Raw genomic sequence first — 23,792 nt, 5'->3', positions numbered from 1 at the left:
TGTATTAAATTATTAATATTGGAATAATATCAGAATCCAAGCCTTGTTGTGGATATGTTGGATTATAATTATAAGGTAACGTGTGCTGGCCATTAACATGGAATTATTGAGATTAATTAACTCCTAATCGCTGTAATGCTTTTCCTTGTGTCAATGGTTTGTTTAGAACTACTCCCTCCGTCCCATAATAAGTGTCATCTTAGCCAAAAAATGCATATTAAGAAATCAATAATGCAATGTAAAGTTTACGAAATTACCCCTATATTACTTTTACCTTTTTAGTAGAGCATGCACAAGAAGTAAACTTTTCGATATTGGAATCCAACAATACCAAATTACTATGTGGTTTTTCCAATCATCATTTAGATGTTACTTTATTGTCTAAGGGTAGAATTGAAAAAAAAAAAACTAGTCAATTTATGTCTTGGTTTTCTAAGGTGACACTTATTATGGGACAAAAAAATTGGCTAAAGTGACACTTATTATGGGACGGAGAGAGTAGTAATTAAATAGAATTGCAAGAAGAAAAAAAAGAGTTAAGTACTCTCTCCGTTCACTTTTACTTATCCAGTATTTTAAAAATATATCTTCATTTTTACTTGTCACTTTTAACGTATCAAGAGAAGATAAAAAAAAAAATCTGTTTTATCCATAGTATTAATTACTCATTTCAAGTCAGTTTTCAAGTCCATTAAAACTATGCACTAATTAATATGGGTATCATGGTAAATTATATTCTTTATGTATTATTTTTTAAGAAATATGCAAAGTATATAATAGACAAGTAAAAGTGAACGGGGGAGTAATTAATCAAGGTGCAGCCAACAGTATTTGCAAACAAAAGCTGATGGAACAGATATTTGGATCTAACTTCGAGGTTGCTTCCGGAAAGTGGTTACAGCACACTTTATGAAAATAATCAATGGGGCATAGCTAATCATAGACTTTTTTAACATGGATGCCCAAATTTTAGGAGCTAAAAGTTATATACAGTCATGCTATTTTTTTATACTAATAATACTCACTCCTTCTCAAATTATCTATTGTGATTTTTTAAAAATAATTGGCTCAAATTATTTATCATTTTAGAAATTTAAGACAAAATTAATTCTTTTTTCTTCATTTCACTCTTAGTAGTATTGTTTATGAAGATAATAAACACCTCAATTATGGGGTGATGTTATAATTGTTCAAATACTAATGAAGGATAAAATAGTTAAACATTCCTCCTAATTAATACTCCCTCCGTTTCAATTTATATGAACCCATTTGATTGGGCACGACATTTAAGAAAAGTAGCGATAAGACTTTCAAACTTGTGGTTCAAAATAAGCCTTGAAAATTTGTTCGTAAATCATTCATAAACCGAATTTGTTTCCAAATTGTGAAAAGTTAAATCATTCATTTTGGCAAAGGATTAAAACGAAACAGTGCTCAAACAAATCGAAAACAGAGAAGCATTTTTAAGTTTTAAAGAGAATGACGACAGATATCTTAAGATTGGAGAGAGTATAATTTATCCCATTATAATAGGTCAACCTAATTGCTATATTTTTGTATATATTTGCATAGGTAGATATGTCATCTATTTCACTATTAAGACAAATAAGAATTAATTATGAAAAATTTATTACTAATCTATCGCTACATAGTTTCTAGTTAAACATTTGAGACAATTGTTGTCAATCGATAATTCCTATTTTCTTTTTAGTGTTTTATTTTGATCATTTCTTTTTCTAGCTAAATGAAATGGACTAGAGAGTATTCCAATAAATTTAAAAATCATCTTCAAATCTCTATATATATGATTTATCCCATAATTTCCAATCCAACGAGTTACAAACACATGATAGAAACAGAATTGGAGTCAACACTCCAAATTTTCAAGCAGGTGAAAGTGATATTGAAAGAGAGAGAATGATGTGAAAAAGAGATGTGCATGTGATCAAAATGTAGGGTCAAGTAATTATTAAGGAATAAAAAAAGGTCCAGGTGACTCATAGTAGTACAATCAAATTTTGAATTTAAAAAAACTATGAGAAAAGAAAAAAAGAGAGGCTTCTGTTAGATGCTAGGGAGTGGGTGACAGTAGGTCACATGTTTCTTTACTTTCTTGACATATATCTATCTATCAAAACCAAAAGGACTATAAAGATAGTGTTATAAACCCGTTATATGCCTGTTTAGATGAAATTTTTTTTTATATAAAATGTTTGCAGCCTAAAAAAAAATTCGGCATAATTTAACTTATTTTTTTTCGTTTATGTTGTTTTCAAATTTTTATGTTCGCTTTAGATAAATTTACCAAATTGTACTAATTATTTTTTGAAATTATTTTAAGACAAAATAACTTTAAATCGGGCCACCCAAACACTCAAAAAAAACATCTTATAAAAGAATTTATGCTCCAATCCAAACGGGCTCATAAACCCCATCATGGAAAGGAAAGGAAATGAAATGAAAGGAAAGGAGGAAGTATCCAAAAACTAATGTGGTACACATTACACACAAGAATCTTAAGGATCTTGGGATTAGAAAAATAATTTTAATATTATTTTATTCGTTTTTGGCGTGCATTTTATTTTCGGTATAAGCGATACTGGTAACATTTTATAAAGTTGTTTTAATATTATTTTAGATCAAATTTAATAGGGAATAACTTAAACCAAGATGATCGTTCAACGGGGGTATCTAGTTAAAATGTCAAAATAACTTAATTTCATCTTTTTAATTCTTATTTATTTCAAAGAATAATGGTAAATTTGTAAATTCTTAAATTATAAAACTTTATATACCTTTTATCCATGCAATGAACCACGTATTTAAAAATAATAATAATAATAATAATAAAAAAACTTATGTCTTCTTGTTCAAAAAATGCACAATAGAGAAGGATGCTAGTCGGCTCATGACGAAGTTGTAGCAAACAAAGAAGATCCAGGATGATTCATCACCTATCCTATCAAGAGGTTCATTAATTGAAATACTTGATTATAGATTTTCTATGCTCATGTAACAATCAACAATATCTGCATTATAATTCTAGCATAAATTTTGTCCAGGAACCAAACCACACCTCAGGGTTTTCATATATTCCCTCCGTTTCAATTTATGTGAATCCATTTTAATTTTGCACGGAGTTTAAAAAAGTAGAGAAGACTTTTAAACTTGTGGTGTTAAATAGGTCACATATATTAATTGTGGCTATAAATCATTGCATAAAGTAAATTGTTTCCAAATATAGAAAGAAGTCATTCTTTTTTGCACGAACTAATAAAAAAATAGGTTCACATAAATTGAAACGGAGGGAGTATGTATTTCTTTGCTATATTTTGTTTGTTTGTTTGATTGATTATTTATACTATATAGTATCTGTGATTGATATTTGGTACCATACCCTTTCATTGTCACTTGTCAGCACAAGTTTGCTAACGTCCCTTTCACGAGAATGACCATTTCCAACTCTCCTTGTTTTCTTCTACTCTTCCATCTGTTTGTCTCCTTCTTCCCCTTGATATGTGTGCTTTGATTCTCTGTTTTCAATTTTCACCCCTTTTTGCCATTGGTTAATTTTAGCACAAACTATGAGAGACAATGGTAAAAAGTTCAAAAAACTTTGGACATTTATGTGCAATAATACCAGAATAACATGACTCAAAATCAAGAAAATAGGTCATAGACAATGGTAATTGATTAAGATTACCACAGGTGGTGATGGATAGTAAATATTCCTCCTCCCTTAACCACGTGTTTGGATTTGAGTCACGGAAATCTTGTCACCTTTGATAAGAAGCGTTTTACCATTCAAAAGTGAAATTTTTAGAAAAGAATTTGAATTAATCAGGCTCTAAACCGAATACTAAAAAGTGAAAACCGAATGAAAAGAATACTAGCAATTAAGAAGATATATAGAAGTAGAAGTTAGAAAACAAGAACACTTAATTTTTCTATTGATATAATCTGACAATAAGTAAGGGTAATGTAAAAAAGGGAAAAAAGACACGTCTTTAATATTATTTTCTCCATAAAGATCCTTAAGTACTTGAAATGTACTTGGTAACTTTATACAAATGCCTAATACACCACAAAACAAATAGAGTAACTTTCTTTCTTCTCTCAACTCAAAAGAAATATGGTGATATGATAAATTTAAAATCTTCCTTCATCTCAGCAACTTTTTTGAAAGTAACTTTTTGGTCCCTTTTGCTCTTTCTTTCTCAAAAAAAAGTCAATTAAAATGTTGGTTCTCTAGCCATGGCCAAAAACTTGTTTGATCATCAATGCCACAAAACATGTTGGATAGGCTTTCTTCTTTGACAGTATTAGTATTTTGGTCCATTAATTTGAGATCTGGTCTTGATGAAGATGAATTGATGTGGAAGAGTTGATGAGGCACCACCCCATTGTTATTATTATTATTAGGCCTGATCATTGAAGGTGGAAATAAAGGTCTGCTAGAAATTGGATGATGATGATTGGATAATGGGCTGTCAATGGCTGGTGTTCTTGAAATGTCTAGCTTTATTTCTGAGCTATTTTCACTTCTATTGCTGCATGATCCTTCTGTTTCCTTGTTCAAATTGATTGATTCTGTTGGCTGCTCGCTATTCTTTAGTGCCATGATCTGCTCACATTTATAAAAAAGAGTATAAGTTCTAAACATTAATAATGGTGAAATTAAAATTTTCATTTAAACACTTATATAAAGGGCGTTCATTGGCCACCCTTCACTGTATGTGACTGCACCACTGGAGACTGATAGAGTGATAGTATATCAAAAATTTACATAATCAAATTACTTATAAGATTATTATAAGTAAACCTCTATTATAAGTATTTGATTAGTAACGAGATAAGAATGATATCTTACCAACTATAAAAGGTTAAATCATGTGGTATATAACTTAAATTTTTAAAGAGAAACCATTTTAACTAGTACACTGGCCTAATAATTTCACTAGTACTAGTATAGTAGTAGTAGATTAAGATTAACAAAAGGAAAAAGGTGGTTAATAATGATGATATGTGTGATTGGAGGTACTACAATAGTCCTACTGGCCATTCTAGGTAGCTAGTAATGATCAAGATTTGTCTCCTCTTTTTCAGAGCTTTCTTTTGGTACACTTTAAATTCATCATGAGATCAAGTCAATCAATCTAAAGAGAAACATCGGAAGAAAATTCTTTGTTGAAAATCATGCACCATACATCATGAAAAGGTCCAATATTTCACCAAAATAGCAAATTCTTCTTGAATTTTAACAACCAAAAAGGAAGAAAAAACACTTTTTTTTGTTCAAGTATCAAACTTTTCCATATTGCTTCTACACCTACAAGCTTTTGACATACATAAATTGCAACGTTATTTTATTTCCTACATAGAAGAATTAAAAAAGTTTAATTAATTAGTTGCATACCTCTGCATGAAGCTGTTGGTTCTGAGTTTGTAGAGCATCATTTTCAGCTTTGATAGCATCAAATTTTCTCTTAAGAACTTCATAATCTTTCTCCAATTGCTTTGTCTTCCATCTTGCTCTTCTATTTTGGAACCAAATTGCAATTTGCCTTGGTTGCAAGCCTAGAGCTCTTGCTAGTTGCATTTTCCTCTCAGGTTCAAGTTTGTTTCCCAACTCAAAGTTCTTCTCAAGAGTTTTTACTTGTTCCATGTTAAGTCTCCTCTTCTTCTCCCCTGCTTGTGATCCATCATCAGACAAATCATCTTCTCCATGATTTTCCTCACAATTATTATTTGCCTCCATCCCAGAAAATGACATGGATCTTTTTCCCAAAAATGAAGCAATACCTACACACACACAAAAATGTAAGACAATATATTCTGGAAGTTGACCAAAAAAAAAAAAAAAAACGAGTAGCTGAAGTTGAAATTGTGTTTGAACATTATTTCACTTGAAAAAAAAAATGAAGTTTTGTGAGTAAAAACGGTTACTATTTCACTTGAAATAGTACTCAAAACAGTTTTTCAGCATTCACTTAGAAGAAATATTACTCAAAACAGCTTGTCAACTTGGAATCCTCTATTTCAAGTTGAAGTTGAAAATAATAAACAAAATTGTAAAACAAATATTGATTTGCAAATAATATTTCAACATTTTCCATAAGTATGTTCAAACACCTACCTAGAGGAAAAGTTTAAGGCAATTAAAGAAAGAAAAAGAGAAGAAATTAAACCATGGAAGTCTTGAGGTGAGCATGAAGGAAGAATGGGATTGAGAGAAGTTGAAGGTTGATGTTCATCTTCATGATGAGGAGTTTGTAGCATGAAATTTGTTGGGAAGAAAGCCATCTCAGTAGTGCAAGTCATAACCTATAAATCTTTTGCCCACAAGTCCAAATATCTATGATTATGATTCATGCTTGAGAGAGGAGCAAAGTAGAGAAAATGAGATATCAAATTCTCTTCAAGAAATGAGGGAACTGTTAAGTACGAAATACTAGTAGGAGTATATCTCTTTTAGTGTAGGAGAGAGAAAGAAAGAGAGGGATTTGGAAAAAGTAAATAAGGGAGTGTTAGTTTAGGAGGAGATGCATTCTATTCTTCTGATGAAGGGATGGCTTATATACCTTATCAACTTCAAGAGAACTTTTTTCCCCCCACTATTTTATCTTGTTTTGGTTTATTGTATGTATGCATGGTAGATAGAATGTGTTGGATGTTTCTTAATAGTGGAGTAGTTTTTTTTTTAACTTTGTTACCAAATAATTACTCAAGTTAACTTTCCACTATATATGTCTTGGTATTTTCTCTCGTTACATTCATCCTTTAAAAAAAAAAAAAAAATGCCTGTTAAGTGGCAAAAGTGGGCAGTGTGTATCTTTCTGTAATGACAGTTGCCCTTGACGAATTTAAAACAGGAGGGCAACTGACTATTTTGCTAAAGGGGAGAAAATGGGGTTCATATTTTATGGTTTTAGGGGCATAGTGGGTGGCTTAGAGAAAATAAATCATAGTTTAGAAGTTTCAGATAGAGAGTATGTTCTTAATTAAGTGCTTCAAGAAAAGACCCTTGCATGTAGTAGTGTATGCTGCTTTAGTTTGTCAAGAAGATGTTGCTTAAGGTAAAAGAAAAATGAATTGCCTACATATTTTGGTCATCAAGTTTATAAGTTGTTACATAGCTATTTTACACCATCTAATTAAGCTCATGTATATTAATAAGTAAATAATGTTTCATATTAAATATGATATGATAACTTAAAAATTCGATAAATTACTACAAAATTCAAAATGCCGTTGAAAATTCGCTTGTCGGAAATGTTTCGTCGAACTTTCCAAGTTTCCATCGAAAATTCTGAATTTTCAAAAATTTTTTGATAAAAACGTCCGTTGGAATTTCGTATTTTTAAGTAATGATAATAACTTGTTATAACTGATTAAATTAAAAAATTTACATTATGAACCTATATGAGGTAAATTATTTGGTATTCTTATTTTCTTGGGAGCACATAGCCACATATTTATTTTCTTTAGTTTCTTCTATGTTTTTTTTTTTTTTTTTTTGATTGGGGGCGAGGGGGGTGGGGGGTGGTAAAAGAGAGAGAAGGGGGAGGAATCTGGGATGGGTCCTAGAGAGGGGGCAGGGTTTGCCACCTAACCTACCAACAGCTATCGTGCATTAGGACTATGGCCTTTCCCATCCATTATCCTTTTCTCTTTCACAATCAAAATTCATCAACTTATAGCCTATGGGAATTAGGCCTTATGATTTGTGAATTTGAGAGATATATGAAGGGAAAAAAAAAAAAGTTAGGACAAGGAAGAATATATAGAAGAAAGGTGCACAAAACAAGCAATAGCCCAAAGTACTCTTCTTTATTTAATTTCAAATATACATATAAACCCTACCATGGTTTGTTCCTTTTTTGTTTTTGTACCCCCTCCAAGTGTCCATCACTATCGTCACTTCCAAAACCCCTCCAAAATTTTGAAATGTCTTTATCTTGAGACATGTCCTTTCCCTTCCCCGCTTTCCTCTCTCCTTCCTTCCTTCTTCCTCAAAAGTGACTAAAGGCAATTTCGAGATAAAAATATAACGGCGAGAATATGAATGCGTCAAATTTCTAAAGGAGAGCAAAGTTAGATGTTCTAGCAAAGTACTGACAAATTTTAATTTTTTTTTTCCTTTTTATTATAATATGGTATTCACTGCTCACAATCACGACTAATTTAAATTCGTGTCGTGTAACGTCCATTAAAGAAAAAATCGCTTGCTGATAGAAGTTTCTTAATTTATCAGAGCTCGAACCCTACACCTCTGATTAAGAATGAGGAAATCTCATCCATCCGATCACCACTCTTTTATGATTTTCTTCCCTTTTTATTTCTCCGTTAATAGTCCAAACAAAATAAATACATAAATTAAATTAAACCACCATACTGGTGTTTGGTTAAAAAATTTAAACAAAAAAGGTTTTGCAACAAAAAACAATGCAGAGTTTATTTTCAACCAAATGCCGAGAAATAACAATTTTTGCAACAAAAAAGAGAAAGATAATACTACTCTTTTCTTGAATGATTTATTTATTTTTATCTTTTTGCACAAAACTCCACGAATTCTAAATGCAATTCTTGGGGGGACTCGCACATTTACATGGTTTCCCTAGTCTTGGAAGATAAACGCAAATATAATGACATGTGAACTAAACCTATCTATTTGAACCAATACCTAAACTCAAGAACCCTAAAGATTGACATAAAATAATATTTGCTGGTACAACATAGAGCCCATACGCAATATACTCGTATTGGAATTTTCAACATTTACATTGTTGATTGAACATATATAGAACATTCATGATGATAGAAATTTTGATTACATAGATATCATGTGGTATGAGACTACATGGAAAAATTATCATAACCAAAAATAGAAAGATTAGGACAAAAGATTCCATGTCTTGTAAAATTATAGAACAAGCTAGGGGTTCCACGCATGAGCTAGGTTACACAATAGTGTAAGCATAAGTAAATTATTGATGACCTTACAATACTTAAAGTGGTTAATTGATGTGTACATTTACCATTGAAACTAATTAGGGTGGAGGTTGTAGGTCTCCATCATCACCACACGACATTTTATTTGCCTAATGTTTTCACACTTCAACCTATTTTTCTTGCTTGAATGTAAAATCCATTTGCCTTCTTTGAAAAATTCTTCACCTTTCACATCTCTACCTTAAATTTCCGTTTTCTTAAAATTACCATTGTTTAATTAGGGATATGTTTCAGTTGAGGCATAATTAAGCAAATCATAATTTGTTCTCTCTAACAACTTAAGCATATTTATATGACATGGTTACCACTACTTGAAAAACATGTTTCCCGATCGACAATCGGCCGGTAAAAATAACACCTCTATTAGTTTTTGCAAAAAAAAAAAAAAAAAAAAATCTTTTAAATAAATTGATGGAATTCAATTGACTTTTTAGCGCCAAAATTGTGGAATTAAATAGAAAAATTGTTCGAGTCTATTTTGCCGGAATTTTTTTTTACAAGCCGACCAACATGATCGATTTATTATTTAAAATAATTTAAAAAATTCAAAAAAATAACTGAGTAAGTCGGTCTTTTGGTCAACTTATATAAAAAATCTATCGAATTACAAACTAGCGCGGTGTAATTTTTTTTTTTTTTTTAAAAAAAAAACCAGTCTGTCGGTCATTAATTTAGCAAGAAAATTACGCTTGAAGAGTAAAATTAATAAATAAACCAAAACTCTTAAAGCGTCCATTGTCTAGTGGTAGGATAGTATCCTGGCACAGTAAATATCTCTGTTCAATCCTTGGATGATGCATTTTTATAATTGTCTAATATAAGAATTGGTCGGTAATTCTCCGAAACCGGCTGATTTGCCAATTAACCGACTAAGACGGTCGGTAATGAAACCAATGCGCTAAGTTTTGGCAACTCCATTTTAGTCGATTTTCTATTGGTAACTCCAAATACATATTGCCTGCCGATTTTCTAGTCGATAATGGACCTATTTTTAGTAGTGCACACACTTTAACATGATATCAGAGCAGGTCATAGTATTCGAGTCTCATCGCCACCCATTATCAAAAAGAATTTTAATATGATTGGCTCATAAGAATATCAGATTATCTTCATGTGAGGAGACATGGAGGCACAATTAAGCTAACAGAAATGTATTTTCTCTAATCACTTATAAGTTTATAGATATGGTAATACACTTCTTAGGGGAAGGTAGTGGGCTCATGAATAGAAAATGGAAGGAAAAAGGCCGAATCTGAAACCTATATACCTGGTGCAACCTGCAGCGTGACGACGTTGGAATTAAGTGCCCGTCAGCAACAGAGGGGGTTCGATTTTCGTTATACGCAATGTGGCAAGGAAAACTGATTCAATGAGATATGCCTGCATTAATTAATAGTCACTAATATACAACTTAATCTCCATTTTGAAATATTAATTTTTCATTAATTCTAAGGTATTTAGATACTCAAACCTAGAAGATATATAACAGACATGGGACATGAGGACCCATAGGAAATTGAATAATTAATATTCGAGTACAGCAAAGGGTGTCCCTTCCTCTGCCAAAATTGGCCACAAACACATGCTGCCAGAAATTAGTTGTTGATTTAACGATTCGACCATTTCCATCAGTCTATCAAACTGATTGAATCAAACATCTATTTGATTTCAGGTGTAATTTCCATATTTCAAATAGGGCCATCATCGATGAATAGTCTATTTATTATTCTTGTGGTACTTTTTTCTCTTAGTAATACATCCGATTAACTTGATATACTTTACACTAATTCCTTTTTACCATCTACAAGATAATTCTATTTGATTCCTTCAATAATAGAAATGGCCCATAGCTCGATCTGACTCATTCTTTTATATTTTTTGTCCGCTTCTTTTTGGTAAATGGAAGGGTCGTGGGGAGCTATATGTATGGGATTCCTTTTGCTTTTGTGGTATTTATTTTTCCTAAAAAGTTATTTATTTATATTGAAAAGTAAGTATTTAAGTATATATTTATATGCATGTCAAACGTATCTTTATGATGAGGTTATCATTGGCTGCCCTAAAAATTCATCAATGGGGGACTGGTGTATCTATAGAGTTAGTCCTTTTATTTCAAGTTCAACGTGTCTAGATAATTTCAATTCTTAAAAGAAAAGGTGAAAATATGTGATATCATATAGCACTTAAAGAAAGAAAGGTAAATAAACTCGAGCATTTTGGTCTTTGTTGCCCTTCCACGATTAGTTTATATCCTTTTTTTAAAAAAAGAAGAGTAAACAGTAGTACTTTATTCTCTCTTTGATATCACACAACGTACATTTTTTAACTTAGATCATTAGTAGTGTACCATGTAAAAAGAAACCATGGTTTGAAAACATGGTTTCAAACTATGTTTGGACATGCAATTTGGATATTTTAAGTAGTATTTTCTCTTATAGACATAAAAACCCCACAAATTATGAAAATTATCAAAACATTCTCAATTCTTGTACAATCTTATCAAATCAGCAAGTCATAGTTCATAACAAAATTAGTACACTACTAGAAGGCCTTTCTAAAAAATACAACATCAATTAATCAAACTTTAGTTTAATAAAAATGAAAATTTAACATGAATAGTAATGTAACTACTCTTTAATATAATCCTCCCACATAAATTAAAGGTTGGTAGACATAAATAAAGGTTGGTGAAAGTTAATAATAGTGGTAAATGATTGATGGGGGTAATTGTTAAAAATATCTACCAACTTATGGCTCTTTTTTTACAAAATATAAACTTATGGGTTAAATTTTATATCTAAAAAAGTTGAAACCATGGTTTCAAACCCCAAATCATGCCTTTTTTGATGATTTGGGGTTTGAAACTATTAGTGAAAATGCATGTCCAAACGCTAATTTGGGGTCATGATTTCAAACCATGATTTGAAAACGCATGGCCATATGCCTACCAAAGTAGACGAAGGAAAGTACTTAAACCATATGTTAATTTCTATAATTTATACCGTCTATCGGCTATTTTGTTTCTTAACCAATTAATAGATGTTTATACACCTATATTACAGTAAATTGATCTTGCTATATACGTTTTCACACTATATCAAATCGATGAGTGGATACATTAAGTGATTAAGATGCAAAACCAAGTCACTTTTACTTGCATTCAATAATATACGCAAGATATAATTTTGCGCAAACGACTTATTGTACAATTCATCTTATAACTGAATTTAGGTCGGAAACTCTGGTAATTAATTTTAAAACTTACTTCTTGTTCCAAATTGATATTCACTTTATATTAATCTTACTCGTCTTCCTATATACGCATAATTCTCTACAAAATTTACTTACATTCACATATAAAAGACTTTTTAATAAAGCAGACAAGATAAAACCTCTTACTAATTAATCTAATGATGAATATACTTCAGCATCCATCTATATATATATAGTAGAACTGCTATCTGAATTAAATGACGGGGATTGTGAAATGTTGAGGGTGTTGGGGACATTGTCCTATACAAATTTTATTACTTCATCCGTCACAATTTATGTAATACTTTTTGCTTCCCGAGATTCAAACTGCATGAACTTTGACAAACATTTTAAGAAGTATTTTTTCATCAAATTGATATGAGAAAAGTTGCAACTTATAGTACTTTTCATGTAGTTTTTAAATGTATAAATTTTAATCTTAAAATATTTAGTTAATCTAATCCAATTTAGCTTCAAAATTTAGTTAAATTGACTCTCAAAAAACGAAAAGTATCACATAAAGTTGGACGGAGAGAGTAATATTTTAGTTGTTTGTTATACTATTTATTTTAAGGCCCCGTTTGGACATGGTTTGAGACCATGGTTTGAAACCTGGTTTCAAACCATGTTTGGACATACAATTTGGATATTTTAAGTTATATTTTCTCTTATAGACATAAAAACCCCACAAATAGTGAAAACTATCAAAGCATTCTCAATTCTTATACAATCTTACCAAATGAGCAAATCATAGTTTATAACAAAATCAAGACACCCTTTGGAAGGCTTTTTCTAAAAATGCAACATCAATTAATCAAACTTTACTTCAATAAAATCGAAAATTTAACATGAATAGTAATGTAACTACTATTTAATATAATCTTCCCACATAAATTAAAGGTTGATAGACATAAATAAAGGTTGGTGGAAGTTAATGAGATTGGTAAATGATTGATGGGGGTAGTTAAAAAATATTTACCAACTTATGGATCTTTTTTTACAAAATATTAACTTATGGGTTAAATTTTGTATTTAAAAAAGTTGAAACCATGGTTTCAAACCCCAAACCATACTTTTTGGATGATTTGGATTCAAACCATGGTTTCAAACTAACTTTCAAACCATGACTGAAAATTGATGATCAAACGCTGATTTAAAACTATGGTTTAAAAATTGATGGCCAAACGCCTACTAAAGAAAGTATAAGTGCAAAGACAAGAGAAGGCAGCATCACAGCATCACATGACTTTATTAGTTGGAAATTTCAAGAATCCCATTGGAAATGGGGTGGATCCATGTTCTTAGTTTCTGCTATGCTCATACTTGGAAATTTTATTATTTTTTAATTCCTATATGATATAATTAAAAATTAGATAAAATAAAAAAATAATAGTTAATAGAATAATAGGTGAATCTTCTCCTCCACATGCCCCTCATATAAGGTCTCTGATGTGTTCAGCTTAAAAACTGATCCCATGTGCTTCTCTTCTATCCTTCACGTCACTCTTCCTTTTTTTTTTTTTTTTTTTCTCTTGAAAGCGATTCGTCAACTACTTGCTTTTGCTACATTTTTCTTCCCTCGATGTCCAATATTTATTGTACATTTTTCTTCCCTCGAAGTCCAATATTATTTTAGGATTAAAGGCAATTTAAAATTTATGAATTTTGAATTCTAAAAAAGATAGTTTATTAGATTCTAAATAAATTGTTTATACATATTAAGAGAATTTCTTAAACCAGACAGTAGCTTTTTTTAAATTTTTACCTGGATACCTACTCCGACCCGATTAGTTACTTGTGTTTAAGGCCCGATTGATCTAGCTTTCCGCAGGCTTTAGAGAAATCTCACTATGACGGTAAAACGATCTCTGATTTTATTCTACTCGGACTTGAAACTTCTAGTTAAAGATAAACGAGTACTTATCACTCTATCAAAATCTTAAGTAATACATATTCTATTCTTTTTATTAATGTTTAATGGTGGAATTGACTTTTTTTTTTTAAAATAAAAAATTATTGTATCTTTTTGAGTTGGGCCACTTGAATGTCTACAGGGATCATAGATAGTTGTGACGCATCTTCCAGTTTCCTTAATCTTATTTTTCATTTTGGTAGATGCACTATTCACTTAATTTAATTCGGGTAAATGCACTTAAATTTTCAGTGTGTCATTGGGGACCCACTTTTTGATGCAATAAAATGAAGGATGTAGAAGTGATCATTCATATATTCGTATGTTTGTAAGCTTAGAATTTTTATTTCATCAATCATGACATATATTATATATATAACGCTATTAAGGATAAAGTATTTAAAAAAACATATAACTGACGAGGTGAATGATATGGTTCATCAAGTTACCTTTCGCCTCAATTCCTAAAAAAGTAGGAAAGGAAAAAAAAGATAAAATAAAATGTTTATAAAGGTTTCTGAGCTCTCCACCCTTTGTTTTTAGATTTTGGCTCGAACACTCGTACTTCTTCCAAAGTTCGACGTACGTTCATAACGGAGGGCGAGCCGATAAGGACCGGTCAAACAGAAGGATTGACAAGTTTGCTAGATTGGTAAAATTTTAAAGGAGTGCACATGACACTTTAGGCGAATATCATATCAGCATTAGAGATGAAAGTGAAGAGCTTTAATTACAAGATGCAATACAATTTCTTATTCACACGGTACACATGCTTTAGGCTCGATGATGGCGTAGCCCGAAAGATAATTTTATAAGGCTTGTTGGAACAAAACAAACAATTATGTGTTATGGATTTCGATCATGACATTCGAATGTGTTTGAATATATATCATCATGTCAATAATCAATTTAAATAATACTAAACATTGAATTAAAGAAAAAGAAAGAAATGGAAAGTGACTAGCACTCATTGAGCAGAAAACTATGAGTTGTATAGCTCATCCCCTACCAAGATCTACTAAGGTTATGAAAAATTTAGGGAGTACACAAAAAGGGGGAAAATTCATAATTATGCTGTTTAATGCAGAGACAGCTCCCTGTTGGGAATTCAAAGAGAGTTGCACGGTAAAGTTCAATAACACTATCATGATGAAACTGCCAATCCAACCACTCACATAATTGTGAATATTGGAATTCTTTTTAGAAGTCAAAAAATCTATGTTTGCTAAAATCTTATAGTCTACATTTTGATTGATAATTGGTGCATATATGTTCTCTATGTAATCAGTAACATGTAATCAAAATCATTTTTTTTAAGTTGTTGAACTATCGTTTTTGATACAATTGTAAATATCATAGTTTACACGCTTAAATAGCCTCTTGGTAGGAAGATCATTCCTTTTTCAACCAGAGTAATTTTATTTTATTTTTTAAATCGGTAACAACTTAATAATTTAAAGTAATTCTTGACTGCCGAGTCACACTGAGGTGGCTGAACGATTGAGCTACAATGGTGTTTGAATTATGAAGAGATGACGATGTGCTGGATAGAATTTGAAGGGAGAAATGAGGTGTATATCCGTGTATACTTCAATATTTGTGTATATCTATGATCCATGTATATCCGATCAGTATTGAATATAAGATAAGTAACTTTAGTCCTGGAATTTGAAAGTTTGAAATACTGTAAGTGAATTTCAGACCACTATATATGTCAGGAGTTATATGTTGCAAACTTAAACAACTTCAATTGAACCATTTGACTATTATTCTTTCTACTGCTTGTATTTAGAAAAGAAAAACTCTCTTTAACTTTTGATGGAGATTAACAACAACTTCGCTTACTTGTAATTCATTTCAATTCAATGAAAGAATTATTGTATTAAACATCTAACATAAACATAAAAAGATAAGCTGCATATTAAACTTTAAATATTTTTACTAAGAACAAATTCAGTACTTGCTTGTAATTTATGATCAAGATATTAATAAATTTTTTTTATTATTATTTTGCTATGAATATTAAAAGTGCTAAATATAAAATGAATAACTTCGGACTTCAGGTCTGAACTTCTTATTTTCTAAAAATGAACTTAACCTCGAGTCTAAATTTAAACAAGGTTGAAACTTTATATTACTTCAGTTTTTGGCTATCGATTGCGGTATTTTTTTGCACTACACCAGCAAAGCGAATTTCTCGATTAAGTTGGTGGAATTGAATGTAAAAATATGTACATTTGTGTCTTTTGCTTTAGAAAAAATTTTAAAAAATTAAAAAGTTGATGAATCGTACAGAATATTTGGGCCAAAAGCCCACAAAAGAAAGCAGTAAAAGGAAAACAGGCTACACAAACTGGTACGCTAAGAAGAAGAAATTGCATGATTTGTCCTTCAAATGGGCTGGTCTTCAAAAAAAATTCCCTTCAAATGGGTTGGTCTTTAATTTTAGTGCTTCAAAATCGAACTTATGCCTAGCGGGACATAAGCTCTTTAAGAGTGCGGATATAACTTGTAGATATTATGATGTGAAAATATAAATTTATGCCCCGCAAAAATTTTATTTGCCTTGAGCGGCAAAAATAGAACAACATAAAATAGGGGCCGAAAGTCCAAATGACCCATTACAAAATACAATACACCCTCTGTCCCAATTTATATGGTACTTTTTTCTTTTAGATGTCTAAAAAGAATGTCACATTTCTATTAGCAAAAACTTAACTTTAAAATTCTCCTTTTACCCTTAATGAAATGATTTATAGCCACACAAATGTCTAAGATTTGTTTTATACCACAAATTTCAAAAGTCTTCCTTTATTTCATAAACTTCGTGCCAAATCAAATGGTGTCACATAAATTGGGATGGAAGTAGTAGTATGGAATTCAAATCTTGGCCCCTTATGCTTGAAGGACATGGAGGGAGTAGTATGGAATTCGAATCTTGGCCCCTTATGCTTGAAGCCTTGAAGGACATGGAAGGAAGGACATGGAAGGAGTAGTATGGAATTCAAATGGGTCTGCTTGGAGGCCCAAACTTATACACTCACGTTAGACTTTTGTGACCAATTTTTTTTTATATATGAAAATTGACCTAATAATACTATTTAAGACCCTATATTACAAAACATAAGAATATTTTTCTTTATTTACAAAATATACCAACAAGATTACAAAGTATATAAGATTTGGGCTTAATGAGATATTCACGATTTTGGCCATTTTTTTAGGAAGAGAATATGATTTTAAATGTGGCTAAAATTTCAGAATAGCTATCAATCAACTTCTTCTTCTTTTTTCAAAAAGATCTATCTCTCTCCCTCTATGATAGACACCATTTCCAAATCTAAAATTCATCTTTTCTCCTAGTATGATACGATTTCAGCTTAATCGACGAACAATTCTCAACCAATTTTAACGTTTTTTGCTTGATAGCAATTCTCTGCATTTTCAACTCATGATTTTCAATCCATCTTTCACCATTGTTACTATTCATCATTATTTTTGTATATTAACACTGTTTTTTGATCCTATATTGTTAGACTTTAATTGTGCTTCGGCTTTTGTTTGTGGAAATTATGAATAGAAAATCTTATGAATTTAAGCAGCGGGATATTGGGAGTGATGATATGTTTAATGTAAAAAAGAAAGAAAAAAATCTTTTATGCAGCATGTAAAAAAGTTGAAATGTGCGTATAAGATGTGTGTTGTAATTGTGTGTATGAAATGTGTATAAATTATTTATACCTTAATAATAGAAAGATTATGATTACTGACCTGTGTATTAATTATATATAAAAGTTGGTTTGTATCATTTTGAGATATATGTGATCATTGTGTGTTTGAAATCTGTATAAATTATATAAACTGTAGTTTTTAAAAATGTTGAAAACTAATATATTTATGAAATGTGTATGGAATTTGCTATATATCATTTTCGAGATATATGCAGCACAGTGTGTATGAAATGCGAATAAATTCGATACGAATTAGTGTTAAAAATGTTGAAAACTGATATGTGTATGAAATGTGTATAGAATCTGGTTTATATCAATTAGAAAATTTATTATACATATGTACTTTCTCATAATCTATACATACTTTGATCAGATTTTATACAATGTATATGTACTTTATCATAATCAAAATATACATACAACTTTTATACATATTTCATACATAAAAATTATAACGAATTTATACAGTTATACACATTGCATACACAAATTTATACATATTTATTTTCTGGTGTATGAACTTTGTATGGAATCTGGTTTGTATCAATTACAGATTTATTATACATATTTTCTCAAAATTTATACATACTTTAATTTGATCAAATTTTATACAATTTATATGTACTTTATCATAATCAAAGTATACATACAATTTTTATACATATTTCATATATAAAAATTATAACGAATTTATACAGTTAGATATATTGCATACAAAAATTATACATATATATGTTTTCTGGTGTGAATTTTGAATGAGAGAATTATCGATTAGAATGGATTTTTTGAGTAAAAGTTGGAGAATATTAGGGAACAATATCTCTTAAGTTTGAATGAGGAGAGAAAAGTGGATGAAATAAGGGATCAAAAGTTGGAGAAAATCAAGGAAGAATATCTCTTAATTTTGAATGGGGAGAGAAAAGTGGATAAAATAAGGGAAGCAGTTTCCTTGCCTTATTTACTGTGTTTGATTTGCTTCTTTTTAATTTACCTAATTCGTATAGATTTTGTAAGAAATCTATTGATATATTTTATATACTGAAAAATATCGTTATGTTCTATAAATATACTCTCTTACTATGTACATATACATTTTTTGCCCAAAAATTAATCAGGAATGAAAGCCACTACTTATATACATGTCAAAAAACACTCAGTAGTTCGAGAAGTTTTCAAATTAAAACTACTCATACCTCTGTGTGTCACCTTTCAGACACTGGGAAATTTTATAAGTGACTTTTCTTTTGGATAATTATGAAATTAAAATTTTGGGCAAAAAACGTATATGTATATAGTAAGAGGGTATATTTACAGAGCATGACAATACTTTTTAGTTTACAAAATATATCAATAGATTTCTTACAAAATCTATACGAATCAGGTAAATTAAAAAGAATCAAATAAAACACAGTATATAAGGTAAGGAAACTGCTTTTGTTATTTCATCCACTTTTCTCTCTCCATTCAAACTTAAGAGATATTGTTCCCTAATTTTCTCCAACTTTTACTCAAAAATCATTCTAATCGGTAATACTCTCATTCAATTATATATATATATATATATATATATATATATATAATTTCTGTATGCAATATGTATAACTGTATAAATTCGTTATAATTTTTTATATATGAAATATGATAAAAAATTGTATGTATATTTTGATTATGATAAAGTACATATAAATTGTATAAAATCTGATCAAATTAAAGTATGTATAAATTTTGAGGAAATATGTATAAGAAATCTGCAATTGATACAAACAAAATTTCATACAAAGTTCATACACCAGAAAATAATTATGTATAAATTTTTGTATGCAATATGTATAACTGTATAAATTCGTTATACTTTTTATGTATGAAATATGTATAAAAGTTGTATGTATATTTTGATTATGATAAAGTACATATAATTTGTAAAAAATCTAATCAAAGTATGTATAGATTATGAGAAAATATATATGTATAATAAATTTTCTAATTGATACAAACCAGATTCCATGCACATTCCATTTACATATCAGTTTTCAATATTTTTAAGACTAATTCATATCGAATTTATTCCCATTTCATACACACTGTGCCGCATATATCTCAAAAATGATATATAGCAGATTCCATACACGTTTCATACATATACTAGTTCTCAACATTTTTAAAACCTACAGTTTATATAATTTATACATATTTCAAACACACAATGATCACATATATCTCAAAACGATACAAACCAATTTTTATATACAATTAATACACAGGTCAGTAATCATAATCTTTCTATTATTAATGTATAAATAATTTATACACATAATTACAACACACATTTCAACTTTTTTACATGCTGCATTAAAGAATTTTTTTCCTTTTTGCATTAAACATATCATCACTCCTAATATCCTGCTGCGTATATTCATAAGATTTTCTATTCATTATTTCCACAAACAAAAGCTGAAGCACAATTAAAGTCTAACAATGTAGGACCAGAAAACAGTGTTAATATACAAAAATAATGATGAACAGTAACAATGGTGAAAGATGGTTTGAAAATCGTGAGTTGAAAATGCAGAGAATAGCTATCAGGCAAAAAACGTTAAAATTGGTGGAGAATTGTTTGTCGATAAAGCTGAAATCGTATCATACTAGGAGAGAAGATGAATTTTAGGACTGGAAATGCTATATATCATAGAGGCAGAGAGAGAGAGAGGAATCTTTTTGAAAAGAAGAAGAAGCTGATTGACAACTATTTCAAAATTAAGCTCACATTTAAAATCAGATTCTCTTTCTAAAAGAAAGCCCAAAACTATGGGTATCCCATTAAGCCCAAATCTGGTATACTTTATAATTTTGTTGGTATGTTTTGTAAATTAGAAAAAATATTTTTATGTTTTGTAATATAGGATCTTAAGTGGTATTATTAGGTCATGTTCCCTTTGGTCAATACCTTTGTCGGATTAAATCAGCCCAAAAAATACTCTTAACGAAGAAATATTGCACGATTTCCGATCCCCTTCAAATGGACTTGTCTTTAATTTTTACCATTCAAATGGGCTGCTCTTTAATTTTTATCCTTCAAAATCAAACTTATGCTAGCTGGGCATAAGTTCTTTAAGAGCTGGGAACGTAACTTGTGCGATATTATGATGCGAAAATATAAATTTATGCCCCGTAAAAATATTATTTACTTGAGGGACAAAAAATAAATAACATCACAAAATCCGTAAAGTGCAAACAACCCACTCTTGGTAAAAACCATACTGACTATGCTACCCTTCTTGTGAAGGATTTTTAATGGCTGCCCACAATACATCCTTAAGGCAATCACTAAATATAGATCGGATCACTATACATAAATTTGAGAATTTGTGAATAGGCTTGTCACGATTTTTCATTGTTCCAAATTTAAGAAATTGGTGAATATTGTTAAAACTGTGGATTAGATATACTTTAGAATTTAGTAAAGTACATTGCTATAATTTCATTCAACTCTTTTTGATCTTCGAGTTGTTCTCTCTATGGAGGTTTTCTTCAGTATTTGTACAATTTGGACAAAGATTTATACATACGTGTGTCAAGTAAATCACTTGTATTCATTATAAATGTGATTTCTGAGTTGATGGATAAGTTAAAATAGTGTTGACAGTTGATTCTTTGATCTTTTTTGTTTCTTTTTCAATAGCAAGGGACGTTCATCAACAATGAGAAATGAAATTGACCAAGGACAAGCAGGAGTTTAAAGACATCTTATATTTTTTTGTAAAATTTTCACAAATAGCTACCTTTTAGCTCCTTCTAACAACCTATAACTACATGTTCTACATTTACAATTCGTAGCTAGAGGACCTATATTTAGCTAGTAGATGCATCGACTTAAATATAGGATAAATATATAAATATACACCGAGAAAACTGAAAGTGCTATATTTATGGAAACAAAATCTATTCCAATTTAAATTAAAATCGAGCTTTTAATGTTCCATGATTCACACAAATATCCTCCCATTCCATATCGATCTCATATCTCATTAAAACAACTAAAAAATTAAAAAAAAATTGAATTAAAAAAGTACATTCATATTTTTAACCAAAAAAAAAAAAAAAGATTCAAAAACTAGTTCATCAAAAAACTTTGAAAAATAACAATATCAAACCAGTGAACAGAGCTCGTTTTAAACGACGAATATATATTTGAATTCATCTGTTGAAATATCGAATTCAAGTTGAGTTCATAATTGAGGTAACAACGTTTTCACTGCAACTTTTTTATTTTTTTTTATTTTTCTGAAATTTTGAAAAATATAGTCAAAATATATGAAAAATATATCTGAAATATAGTCAACAGAAACCGGAATAAGTAATATTGAACATAATAATCAAAAATACAATTAAAATATAGCCAAAATATAGTCATAATTAAGTTCATAATTGAGGTAACAACGTTTTCAACGCAACTTTTTTTTTGAAATTTTGAAAAATATAGTCAAAATATATGAAAAATATATCGAAATACGATGTAAAAAAAAGAATAAGTAATATTGAACATAATAATCAAAATACAATTAAAAATATATGCAAAATATATATGAAAAACAACTATTAAAATATCAATCCAAAACATTAGGAATTGAAAATTCGGGTTCTATACCTCTAGTCCTCATCGGAGTAGAAGTTTTCTTAGCCATTTCACTTGAATCTAACAAAAAACAACCAAGAACAAACAGTGATAATTAATTATTTAGAGTTGCATTTTGATTCAAACGGAAAAAAAAAACGAAAATATAAGTTAAATACACGGTGAAACGTAAAAATCGAGATAGAATCTTACCTTTTTTGGGGAATTAGATTTGAATTATGAGTGAAATTAATGAGTAGTTAATTAGAGATAAACAAGGAAGTTGAACTATTGTAAAACTGATTTGAAATTGGAGGAAATTAAGGGATATTGGGCATAATGACGTGTATTTAGAGGGATAGGAGAGAGGGACGTTTTTTTTTGCTTAAATTTAGGGGTGTGGGAGGTTATCAGATGAGTAGTAAAAAAGTGATAGCTATAGGAAGTAAATATGTTATATTTTAGTTACTAAATATAATTATTGTAAAGTTTAGTTGTGTTCCATAAATAGGTAATAATGTAAGCTATGCCAAGTAAATTTTACTATTTTTTTTCTTGCTTGTACTTGTGTACGATGAAAATGTTAAGTTTGTGGGCCTGATGACTGCTGGGTTTGTAGGGAGTTGCAGCCCCTGCTAGCTTGGAGGATATCCTAAATAAATTAGGATTAGGGTTTTATTGCAGCCTATATATATGTATACCTGCTTTTTCATCATAATTATCTATTCTGTGGGTTTTCTTTCCCTTGAGGGTTTCCCTCGTAAAATTGTGTGTTCTTTCTTTTTGTTATCATAGCTTTAATTATTATTGTCTCATAACAGAAAACGAATTACACTGAATACTTTTTGTTGTGTTGACATTTTGTTAGCAACCAAAAGTGACGCCAAAATGTCGAGGTGTGCCGATGTTGACAAGGTTAAGAGGTCCACTCTGACACGATAGCTGATCAAGAGGCCATCTTGGCTGGCAAATTTCAGGAATAACTCAATTATTTCTAATTAAGAGGAAACACACTCTCTTAAAAGATACATGCCCTATTTTATACTCTACCAAATCTAAGAGGTTGGGGATTGTAATAGACGTGAGACAACATGTCCTAAAGAATAAGGATATATAACTAGTAAAAGATAAGAACAACAAAATGTTTATCTAGTTAATATAAGAAAAGAAAAGGATCCTAAAAGATCATCATCATAACGTAAGCGCTGTATCAACATGGAGTTATTCCCTGCATCATCATGAGGTAAGCGTCTGCATCTCATGGAGTCTACAA

At 30.0% G+C, this 23,792-nt stretch overlaps 1 protein-coding gene across 1 annotated transcript; it reads right to left on the bottom strand.

Moving 5' to 3' along the window:
• Positions 1–3,987: 3,987 nt before the first annotated feature.
• On the bottom strand, positions 3,988–6,552 carry LOC132067489 (homeobox-leucine zipper protein ATHB-13). Its single transcript, XM_059460753.1, has 3 exons — positions 6,189–6,552; positions 5,417–5,802; positions 3,988–4,624 (listed from the first exon to the last, which is right to left on the bottom strand). Exons 1-3 carry the CDS (start codon positions 6,319–6,321, stop codon positions 4,229–4,231), a joined length of 915 nt encoding a protein of 304 aa, XP_059316736.1. The 5' UTR covers positions 6,322–6,552; the 3' UTR covers positions 3,988–4,228.
• Positions 6,553–23,792: the final 17,240 nt, after the last annotated feature.

This window comes from Lycium ferocissimum, chromosome 8 (assembly GCF_029784015.1).
Source record: "Lycium ferocissimum isolate CSIRO_LF1 chromosome 8, AGI_CSIRO_Lferr_CH_V1, whole genome shotgun sequence".
Classification (NCBI taxonomy): domain Eukaryota; kingdom Viridiplantae; phylum Streptophyta; class Magnoliopsida; order Solanales; family Solanaceae; genus Lycium; species Lycium ferocissimum.
Note: the sequence above shows the minus strand (reverse complement) of the source record. Positions and strands in the feature narration are given on the sequence as shown.